The sequence below is a fragment of the Pararge aegeria genome, chromosome 25, assembly GCF_905163445.1.
Source record: "Pararge aegeria chromosome 25, ilParAegt1.1, whole genome shotgun sequence".
Classification (NCBI taxonomy): Eukaryota; Metazoa; Arthropoda; class Insecta; order Lepidoptera; family Nymphalidae; genus Pararge; species Pararge aegeria.
The window spans coordinates 3343641-3355873 of record NC_053204.1 but is presented as its reverse complement, the minus strand read 5'-3'; the positions used below and the strand labels follow the sequence as shown (position 1 = coordinate 3355873).

At 33.6% G+C, this 12233-nt stretch overlaps 1 protein-coding gene across 10 annotated transcripts in view; it reads right to left on the bottom strand.

Moving 5' to 3' along the window:
* LOC120634816 (serine/threonine-protein kinase Genghis Khan) overlaps positions 1 to 12233 on the bottom strand; it is a 68863-nt gene that overhangs the window by 21340 nt on the left and 35290 nt on the right. For 6 of the 10 annotated variants that reach the window (XM_039905629.1, XM_039905632.1, XM_039905631.1 and 3 more), the window contains 3 exons: positions 6861 to 6914; positions 2927 to 3033; positions 744 to 794 (listed from right to left, as the gene is read on the bottom strand). In XM_039905629.1, coding sequence (XP_039761563.1) covers positions 744 to 794; positions 2927 to 3033; positions 6861 to 6914 — 212 coding nt within the window. The remainder of the gene's footprint in view (positions 1 to 743; positions 795 to 2926; positions 3034 to 6860; positions 6915 to 12233) is intronic. The other 4 variants (XM_039905633.1, XM_039905638.1, XM_039905637.1 and 1 more) reach the window with 2 other exon arrangements.

The window sequence follows — 12233 nt, the reverse complement described above, 5'->3', positions numbered from 1 at the left end:
TCCCTACAAAAGACCTATGTCCAGCAGTGGACGTCCATTGGTAGAGGTGATGATGATGACGACGATTGTAATTGACGAACAAAAGAGCCTGAGGTTTAAGAGGTAAACGAAAGCCTTTAGACAGAGCATTGAACTTTGTTAAGCAAGGAGTTGGGAGATGTGACTTTCCAGCCCTGGACATGACGTTTAATAATAATCTGCTGCTGAGTTTCTTGCCGGCTTCATCTCGGTAGAATCTGCCTTCCGAACCGGTGGTAGAGTCACCACACACAGACAGACTTGACGTTTCAAAAGGGCTTATTTCAGGCCTACTTGAAATAAATGAATTTTGAACTTTGAATCGTCTAAACCCGCCAGCCCGTATTAAGCAGCGTGATGGAATCTGTTAAACCAGGAGTTGGGAGATATCACTTTCCGCAACTGGACATGACGTGTAATGATAATCGTCAACACCGCCAGCCCGTATTAGAGCAGCGTGGTGGACTTTGTTAAGCCAGGAGTTGGGAGATATCACGTTCCACACATGGACATAACGTGTAATAATAATCGTCAAAACCCACCAGTCCGTATTAGAGTAGCGTGGTGGGTTTATGCTCTACAACTCTACTATGAGAACCGGCCCGAGTCCAGCACTGGGAAACGTCTTGGGACGTTAATACGATTAAACTGAATAGATACTAATACTGAGTCACACAATAATGCCCAATAGCCTATTAAAAAAATGATGCAAAAAAAAACAATACCTTTGCATTGCAACAATGCTGAACGTTTCTGTAACGGTACTGCGGCGACATCTGTACGTGAATAAGCGACAACAAAACATTAGCTGAACAAGAACAAGCAAAAAATAAAATAATAACAATGAAAAACTAACCAAATAATGATTTCTAATAATATTTCAGATAGTAAAAAAAAAAACAAATTTCCTTTCGATAATTCCACAATTCAATTTTCACAACCGTAAGCTAAGTTAAACTAGATAAAAAAATAGTGCTATCTTTCTCACACCGCTATCAGTGGAAAAGGACAGCATTACAAAGACTCCAGTGCAAACGACTAATATATCTTATGATATACAAGGAGCATTCCAGTTCAATTTGCTTATCCACGACAACTGGACAAATCTGTGTTAAAACTTAACAATTATTCATTGTAAAGTCAACATCTCCTGAGGATGCTCCGGTCCGGAAACGTGCGTAGAGGGTATATTGCCGAAGATCTGTTTGGTGTGGAGTATAAGGATTGAAGAAATCATAAATTACACCACTCAGATTCTCCTGCTTTTCGCGGAGTATAGCAAACTAAGCTTAATTTTGATAATATATGATGGATTTCCGCAAAGTAACGCCTGCTTCTATCCAAATCTGTGTGATGCTAAGTATATGTGTTATACACAAATAATGCATATGAAAACACATTCAAATATGTACCTATACACGATTCATTAAAAGAAGTATAAGAAACCAAATATACAGGTAAATGTATGACGCAAAGTGGTAATAGCCAAGGGGTTTAAGTTTTAATTGCTTAAACGGTGTAGGAAAATCATCGTGAGGAAACCTGCATGCCTGAGAGTTTTCATAACAGACTCAAAAAAACCATTCCAGACCTCAACAAACGTCGGAACAAACTAAGGACGGTAGTAAGCATGATAACAGAGCATTGCAAATTAAACAAACACCGTTTCATTTTATGTATAACCGATAGTCTTAGTATATAATAGAATATATGTACTATACGTAGTAGACTTGTCGCGATTTCAAATAAATTCTATTTTTTTTTTTTTTTTTTTATTTGATTTTATTTTTAATAAAAATGTAATAAACAGTCATTTTTTTTGGATCAAATTTGTAATGCTTTATCTTTTCAGTACGCTATATCTTCTTTTTTTTTTTTATTGGTCAACTTAAGAGTCAAACTAATTACGACAACTAGGTCACTCACCTCATCTCAAACCACACAGAGTTTATGTGACAAGGTATAGATTATTGATTAATGATATTCATTTTAGAAAAAAAAAAATTTTTTTTATTGGTGTCGTAATCTATATCGGATTTTATGCATATAACTTAAAAAAAACAGTTTTAACGTTTCAAATATGCGTCCTGTGACGGCTCACACATTTTTTTCAAGCAAGCAGTCAAGTAAACAGATCAACACGTCGTGTGGCATTCAAGAAACATGTTCTACAACAAAAAGTGAAATGTTTTTATTTAATAAAACAACGTACACGTAACACAATATGCCGTCGAATTAAATACCCCACATCATCTGAGTAGTACTTCTAGTCAGAAAACGGTAATACTCCAAAATCGTAGTCTAATGTATAACAATATTAGATGACACAGATTTGTCTGTATGTCGCGTTTAAGTAATAATAGCAAATTGATCTAAGAACATTATTTATATAAAGATTATTAATTAATTAAGTAACGGCTGCATCTATGCAACAATTATTATTTACAATGAGCCAGTCACCCCTTGTGTTAGTATACAATAGCTGCACATAAAAACAAACATACAATCATAACAAAATTACAATATTGACGAATGAAATATCGAGTATTTCATTTATCAATATTATACAGATCAGGAATTTAGCGTTTTTCCGTCGAAATAAATATAATCAAATTAATGGAAAAAGAGCAAGAGTTTTAGCATCTATAAACGATAGTTTATTAAAATGTGCCCGCTGTGTGTGTGCGTTTGAGTATGGGTTTATCGGGTGTGCGTGTGTGATGTTTTAGCGATTGTGTATGTGTTTGTGAATTCGTGGGTATGGGTGTTAGAGTGGATAGAGGTGGGTGTGTGTGTGTGTGTGTTTGTGTGTGCGCGTATGTGTGTGGGTGTGTGCAAGTGCGTATGTATGTGTGTGATAGTGGATTGGTGTGTGTAAGTGTTCGGGGCTGTGTGTGTAGAACAATACCTTCTGTTCGTTGTTCATAGAAGCCACATTGTCGTAATGGCGTTCCGTAGGCGCTTCCTTCAAGAACTGCTCCAAATAACTCATCTGCGATGGCGGACGGTCCAAAACTGAAAAATATAAAAAAAAAATGAAACCTTTCTCCGCCATAGCATGACAGTAAGATGAGCTTTATGAATAGATAAGAATCGCGTAACTAATAGTTATCCGAGTCATGTATAGTCAGTCCATTTTTTACTTATCTGTCTTGGAATGAAACAATGAGTTTAATACTTTTAAGTATAAAGTATAATTTAAAAATAAAAATAAAAACAAGTGGGTAAAAAGTCTTCTCCTTGCTTTCACCCTACGTTATTTGAGGCCAGTATTGGGCTGTTGTTGTGACTGTTTTTGTTCAAAGCGTAAGGTCCCATTATAATGACATAATCATTCAGTCTTCCTGATCATCCTTACCCTTTCGGAAATGTTTGTATTTGCATCGGATGCCTTGCAATTAGGAAGCCTTATCCATGACATATTAAAAAATAAATAAAAAATATTGCTATTTTTAAAACAATTTTGCGAATAGATTTAAGTTATAAGACAGGCAAGAAAAAAATGGACTTTACATAAACACAGTTTTACTAAAGATTTAAAGGTCGCGGTACCTAAACGTTGTCTATTGCGAAGTCAAAATATATTGTAAATACATGAAAAATAATAAAAGAGGATACAAAATATATACAGGATAAAAAAAAACACATAAACCAACCCCATCCGAAACCACAACAAAACGTCACTAAAACAAAATTAACGTGGGAATTAATACGCAATAATAGCTTAATGAGTAAAGACGGGTGTAAGGAAATAAAATAGTGTCTATAAAACCAAAGTATCGATTTAGCATATTTTTAAGCTACATTATGAAATCCAGAAACATAGCCTACTAATAATTTACCCGTTGTAGTAAAGTCAAACTTAACCTAAGTAATCGCACGTGTAACTAAAGTTGTATCCACTTAGTTGAGAACTTAAACCCAATTTTCTAACAGGTAATTTTGACGTACCCATTTAGTTTTCATAACATTTCGCCTTTTTACAGGTATTTTCCGAATGGTATCAGCGAACGAAATCTATTAGCCGGTTTAACTATTCTAGTGTAAGGGTTCACTGGGTTGACTGACCGCGCGTGTTCGATTTCGCACCAAACAGAACAGCGGGCAGCGGACGGGGTGCATTCTCTGTCTAAGTTTATTTGACCCCGATTAAGCGTGCAAATTGAAGAGCGGATTGATATCAAACGAAACGTAAATGACGAGAACATTTTGTAAACCAAATATTAAACGCGGAACAAACCACGCCATTGACCAGCGTAGTAGACACATATTTTATCTACTTTGGTTTGCCCTTCAATGCAATCTTACCTGTTGGTAAGTGATGACTTTTGATGTAAGACGGTTACGGACTAGCCTGTTAGGGCTATGCAGTTATATTAAACATGTACCCCTCTTCGGTGTCCACGCAACATAATATCATAAAGCTTGTGCCGCTTAGCGGCACGTCTTTATCGGTAAGGTGGTAACTAGCTACGAGCCAAGTCATCTACCCACTAGACCAGAGAAGTTTCAGGAATTAAATTTAATTCCAAAGGGATCGCAGCCGAAGCCACCAACTTATGACACGACTGCGCTCACCGCTGCGCCAAGAAGTTTGTGGTACACATAACAAAATATAAAGCTTATTCTTACACCCGACTTTACGTTACATTTTAGTGTACAAACTAGGAACTAAAACATGCACAGGACGTTTACAATCGACCGTAGACAAACTAAACCCGTCTCCCACACATTGAACGGGTAACTCCCGCACAACGACATAAATACTCCGCCTTTTATACCACACTTATATCATAAATATTTGGATGTCACTAATTTCATCTGTAATATAGAAAAAAATAAAGACGGAGCATATTCATTAAATATTTTTATATGGTGCAATAATGTTCTGAATAATAAAAAAGGAATAAAATAAAATGAACAGTTTGCCTGATCGATTTCGGAAACGGTGGTCTCTAGAGAGAAATTCCGACTACGCGAAAGATGGTGGACTAGTTTTTGCACAAACACTGGTGCACTCTCTACTCTCTCACCCTCATAGGCCGATGGGACGGCAGCTCCAAAAATTAATGTGCTCCCGAGGCACGGGGGTGAAATTTGGAGCGGTGACAGCTCATTTGGTAGGAGCACGTGTTCACTTTCTGGGGGGGGTATGGGGCGAGTTCGAATCCCACCTCTAGCTTTCTAAGTTATTTGCGTTTTAGATAATTAAAATATCACTTGCTTCAACGGTGAAGGAAAACATCGCGAGGAAATCTGTATGCCTGTGAGTTCTCGATAATGTTCTCAAAGGTGGTGGTGGTTTGGAGTCAACCAATCCGCACTGGGCCAGAGTGGTGGACTACGGCCTTAACTCCTTCTCATTGTGGGAGGAGACCCGTGCTCTGTAGTGGGCCGGTAATGGGTTGATATGACGACTAATAATTTCTATCAAGAGATCTTGATAGAAAAACCTGATACTATTTATTTACTAGCCCGTTCCATGGATCGGACCCAAGACGCTGCGATCTGCATTCAAACATGCTCACCATTAGACCAAAGAGACAGATATTTAAACCCGACATATATAGTAGAAATCATAACCTAACAATTGTATTTTTTTAAAGTAATTAAGACGTTGATGTTCGTTGTGCGAATGTTACATCGTTTACAAAAAAAAAAAAAAAAAGGTATGGTTGACAAAAAAACTCAAGATTAGTCAAAACCTATGTGCCTGTACAAACAAGTGTTAAAGAAAACCAGATCGCTTAGCGCGTTATATGCCGAGCATGAATTATTTTTAATTTTATTCTTAAGACTTAATATTAAGGATAAAAAAAATTAAACGAAAATAATATTTACAAATTTGTTTTAACATCCATGCCACGGCAAAGAAGCTCAAGCAAAAGCGAAGCGATTTACAATGACAGGGGAAAGGTTTTTCCAAAATGTACAATCATATTCCGAATGTTGTGTAAAACTATCACTGTTTTGGCGTCAGCTTACAACGATTTAAAAAAACAATCTTATTACAATTACTAAATAAAATATAACATTCCTAAAACAAACTGTAACATAATATTACAAAAATTTATTAGTCAAAATTAAATTTACGAGACCCACAAAACAGCGATAAAAAAATAAAAATAAATTTTGCTTTGACACTTGCTCGTAAGTACTTACAATGGAAAGATTGAGGACAAAAAAAAACTAAGTTATGTAACTAATATGTAGCACAAAGACAGGAAATCCACGAAAACCTTTTTATTAATTATGGACTATAGTTGTTGGCGTATGAAAAAATTAAAACTTGTTAAAAATATGAAGTCAATTCTTAATTAAATATATTTGCTGCGCGTTAAAGAAATCCCTTCCTGCGAAGTCATACGCGGAATAAGTCGCGGGCAACAGCTAGTGTGTTATATGTCAAATAAACAACTCATAATAATGGTTAAGTGATGTATTTTTCTTTGTATACTCATAGAGAGTAACGGCGCGCAAGCAAAGCCAAGCCAGCCTAACCGCAGTAGTTCTTAGCATGCGCGGCACGAGAGTTAGATCTACCCATTATCTCGTCTATAGTAAAAATACGAGTAACGAGTAGAGATAAATAACTCATGGCGTGCATGCTAGCCCTACTGGTTTCGCAGGCAGGACACTGCACTCCTCCTCTCCCCGTCGGGTGGCAAAGTTGACTCACTACATACTCATCAGCTATGATAATTCTCTTCTTCAAGTTTTTTTACACGCCAACAAATACGTTAAAATGGAGGCAAAGACATACACAATCACATACGAGGGCTACTTCTAAAAGAGGACGTATTATAGACAAAACTTCTGTATTATATATAAAAATCACGAACCGTTCTCTTCTTTACCACTCCAGTAGCTCGAAGACTTGGCAGACCCTTGCCTCGCTGCTTGCACATAACTTACAACCTTAATTACATTGAAATAGACTCCATTTTTCGTTATTATCTTTATACCTCGGTAATGATTAAAGAACATCATGAAAGTTAAAAATTTGGACGATTATTGCGCAGGTGATTGAGCATCACACATGAACACATAACGCAACAAAGAACTTACAATTTTGCTCACTGCCGTCGACAAATACAATTAATTAATGCAAACAAACTTTATCTTTACTTGCGTGATATGAATAGATAGATAAGAGACGATTAAGGGAAAATAATGAATATTAATAATTTCAAAGATTTTATATATTAATTATCTCTTTTTTGACCGCAGTTTAGGTGTAGCTAATCCCCGCTACGTGTCTATCCCACAGGAAACTTAGAGATTAAAAGGGTTAACAACTACGCTGTGATATAGAAATACATCGTTGTGTAAAAATTCCAAATTAATCCATTGAAAACTTTTTTTTGCGAACAGTACCATACGGATGATGGACAATTTTTTATATATTTTTTTTTTCATTTAGCAATAGTTTGTATAGATATGTTACGTTACGACGTTTTGTCATCTTTATTTAAAAAAATAAAATTTACACTTAACCACTGAGGCTATCGAATTAAATGTAAAGTATAGAAACGAAGTTTTAAGAACTAGTCATAAAATTGACGACAGTATATGATTGATATTTAATACCTTAACCATACCTAATTTAGTGGTTTTATTATACCTTTTGGTACATTCATCATCTTAAATATAATATTACAGCTTTACATTGAAACAAGATTATTTTCAAAGCACGGCAGCGTCTATTACATTTCCTCAGAATTTTTTAACCTACGCTAATTAATAATAGATTTATAAATAACGGCTCATCTATTGCTATTTCAGTCGTACGCCTGTATAATGTGAGAACGAAAGAGATAGAACGTCATCTGCCGCATTTTCTAAGACATATATTCTTTAACGGCGCGGGTTAAATATGAGAGTCGGAAAAAGTAAGTGATGGGGGATTCAGAATAATGGAAAACTTTTGTCCCACAGATTTTTCTCTAAAACAATACTAATAAATAAATAAAAAAATAAACATGAAAAAAAAAAAAATAATAATAATAATACGCAGTGACAACCAAAACGTCAGCTGTGGTTTACATTTAAAGTCTGTGTATACGTCAATACTATTAAGTTATGCTAATTAATAATTTTATGTTTCTTCTTTAATTAGGTATTGATTTTTTGTCTTGTATATTACATTAGATTAAGCCTGTTAAAATAGATTAAGTTTTGCAAATAAATAAATCCTGTCGTATATTATTATAAACGCGAAAGTATGTTTGTTTGTAAGTATGTTTTGTTCCTTACTTTACGCCGTAACGAAGCAACCTAAGACTAGATTTTTGGCATAGAGTTAGTCCAAAGGACGAAAAGTAACAGACGGTTCGGTTAGAGCGGACGAAAAACGCGGCCAACAGATCATAATAAATAATAGTGCTTGAATATAATAATGTTTTAATGAATCGCTAGTTAATCCCAAAAAGGTGTGTCGAATTAGAAAATAATGATAATACGGAAGTTCCAACCGCAGATAAAATGAAAAAAAAAAACAACAAAATAATAAATAACAAGACAATGAAACAAAAGTTTAATACCGTTAAATATGTACATTTACTGCGGACTGTACAGTGTACATGGCATTTGTCACATTATTTTACAGAACGCCTCAAATATAACAATATAGCAACATAAATGCAGAAGTAAATGTACTGAGTAACTTAAATAACACAAAATATATAAAAAAAAAAAAAACAGTCATCAATATAGCATTTTCTAACACAAAAAACAAAATTATTTGCCCGTTTTTCAAATCTTGATTAATATTATATAGATATATAGAGTCGGAAAAAGTAAGTGATGGGGGATTCAGAATAATGGAAAACTTTTGTCCCACAGATTTTTCTCTAAAACAATACTAATAAATAAATAAAAAAATAAACATGAAAAAAAAAAAAAATAATAATAATAATACGCAGTGACAACCAAAACGTCAGCTGTGGTTTACATTTAAAGTCTGTGTATACGTCAATACTATTAAGTTATGCTAATTAATAATTTTATGTTTCTTCTTTAATTAGGTATTGATTTTTTGTCTTGTATATTACATTAGATTAAGCCTGTTAAAATAGATTAAGTTTTGCAAATAAATAAATCCTGTCGTATATTATTATAAACGCGAAAGTATGTTTGTTTGTAAGTATGTTTTGTTCCTTACTTTACGCCGTAACGAAGCAACCTAAGACTAGATTTTTGGCATAGAGTTAGTCCAAAGGACGAAAAGTAACAGACGGTTCGGTTAGAGCGGACGAAAAACGCGGCCAACAGATCATAATAAATAATAGTGCTTGAATATAATAATGTTTTAATGAATCGCTAGTTAATCCCAAAAAGGTGTGTCGAATTAGAAAATAATGATAATACGGAAGTTCCAACCGCAGATAAAATGAAAAAAAAAAAACAACAAAATAATAAATAACAAGACAATGAAACAAAAGTTTAATACCGTTAAATATGTACATTTACTGCGGACTGTACAGTGTACATGGCATTTGTCACATTATTTTACAGAACGCCTCAAATATAACAATATAGCAACATAAATGCAGAAGTAAATGTACTGAGTAACTTAAATAACACAAAATATATAAAAAAAAAAAAAACAGTCATCAATATAGCATTTTCTAACACAAAAAACAAAATTATTTGCCCGTTTTTCAAATCTTGATTAATATTATATAGATATATAGATTTTTATTAATTAATAATTAAATAGATTAAGTTAAAGCATGAATGTCAAATTTGTCCCTTCGTAGTGACTTTAAATAAATAAATAAGTATACTACGACAATACACACCGCCACCTAGCCCCGAAGTAAGCGTAGCTTGTGTAATGGGTACTAAGATGACTGATTAATATTTTTATGAATAATATACATAAATACTTAGAATATGCATATAAGCACACAGACACTGACAAACATTCATGCTCATCACACAAACATTTCCAGTTGTGGGAATCGAACCCACGGCGTTGGACTCAGAAAGCAGGGTCGCTGCCCACTGCGCCAGTCGGCCGTCATAATAAATATAAATATACAACGACAATACACACATCGCCATCTAGTAAGCGTAGCTGGTTTTATTTGTACCGAAATGACTGATGAATATTTTTTTTATGAATAATATACATAAATACTTACAATATTATACAGATAAACACCCAGACACTGAATAACAATCATGTTTATCACACAAATATTTTCCAGTTGTGCGAATCGAACCAAAAGCCTCAAAAGTATATCGCTGCTTACCGCGCCAATCGGCAGTCGACCTAAACTAAGAAATCGATGTATAATAAACAAATATTAGTTATTACAAAAAACTGTTTTGGCTTTCGCGGAAGACACAAAATTTGTGCTCTTCAAAAATTTAAATGCATAACTTTTATTTAATATTAAATAAATAAGTAGTTAAGTTTTTACAAAACAACATTTCTTTTAATATATTTTTCAAGAATCTAGATGAATATCACACATTCTGTTTTTGTGTTAGAAAATGCTTTATCAGAGAAAAAAGTTAAAATGCACTGAGATTCTATAACTGATCTACGGCGAACTTAAATCTAGAAAAAAAGAAATATCATGCTGTCACTTTTTAAAGGAGTGATTTAAAATCGAATCACGTTTATTTTATATTCATTAATAGTATCAAAATTTATCAACAAAAAAAAAAAACAGTCATAAATAAAATTGTAAACAATAAAAGTAGGTTTTTCAAAACATAGAAATATATTTTGAAACTTAAAATAAATATAAAATAATTATTTGACTAGTTCAAATGGTGGTAGCGTAAAATTAAAAAAAAAATAAAAAAACATTATAATCTTTGGTAATAATACAGTTATTTGACTAGTTAGTTGCTAGACGAGAATCGGAGACTAGAATCATTTGAAACGGTGAGGTTTCGAGTCATTAAAAATGTTCTAATATTTACAAATTATAATATTCTGTATCCAAATATAGATACCATTTATTTTTTGCAGTGAAACTTATTTAGGCGTATTAGGGATTAGTTCATTTTAAATTAATTGGTGGAGAACAAAGCATTAACACATTTTGTGCCAGAAAATATTTGTACGATAATTATTTAGGCTAGTAACCTTTATTAATACTTATTTTATTTAAAGCAGTACTATTACGCGTGGTTTAATACGTAAACTCGTTTTAAAGTAGTATAAGTTGGTTGATTTGATGGCTTTCAGGATAAGTAAATTTTTTACAATTTTTTTAAAGTTTTTACAAATCTCACACAGCAGGGTCGATTAAAAATATCAGTTTTATTTCACAGATCATCATAATCATGCATAACCTAAAGTCCCACTGCTGGGCACAGCTAAGTTAAGCTCTTAGTTACATTATGATATCTTAATAATAGTAGCCGGGAACGATTCTTTAAAATGATCCCCTTAATGCCGTAGGCCAGCTCGGATTTGCTTGCGCGCCGTTACTTTCAATGAGTATACAAAGAAGTTGATTCACTATTATACATCATTATGACGTGAGACTCATTATGTTAAGAAATTCTTAGTATAATTAAGAATTACTTAAAACCACTTTTTTTCTGATGCGGGAATGACCCAGCTTCCCTAGTCCGTAGTCAACTAACAGACCGTTTCTTTTTCTTTTTACTGTATTGTTTATTTTGCAATCGAATAAATATTACCCAAAGAAGTTTCACCGTTTATTTCTATTAATTATTTCGTTCTTCAACTACGCGTTCCTGCAATCTCACCTGGTAGTAAGTGATGATGCAGTCTGAGATGTTAGACCTAACCTGTTAGTATGGCAGTTATTTTATTAAACTCATTCTCCTACTCTATTCATTATGAGTCCAGAAACATGGTTATGATATGACACTCAATTTCTATACGCCGTGTGTGTGTTACTGCTTTGGTTACAATATTTTTTTACGTAAGGTTTTTGATTTTGAACATGAAGAGTGTTTTTTTTTTATATGTGGAGAATATACAAAGGACTTCCGATCATCCATAAAGCTGATGATAAACGAGTATGGCAACACCCCATATGCATGATGTCACACCTAAAAACAACGGTATGTATGGACGTAACCACCATCGAACTGTCATTAAAAAGTAACAGCACAAAACATTACACAATAAAATTAATACAATATAACAAACGCGTTGTACGCGATTACGAACAAAAAAAAATGTCACAAATAATACAAAAGGTTTCGTCACGTAAATG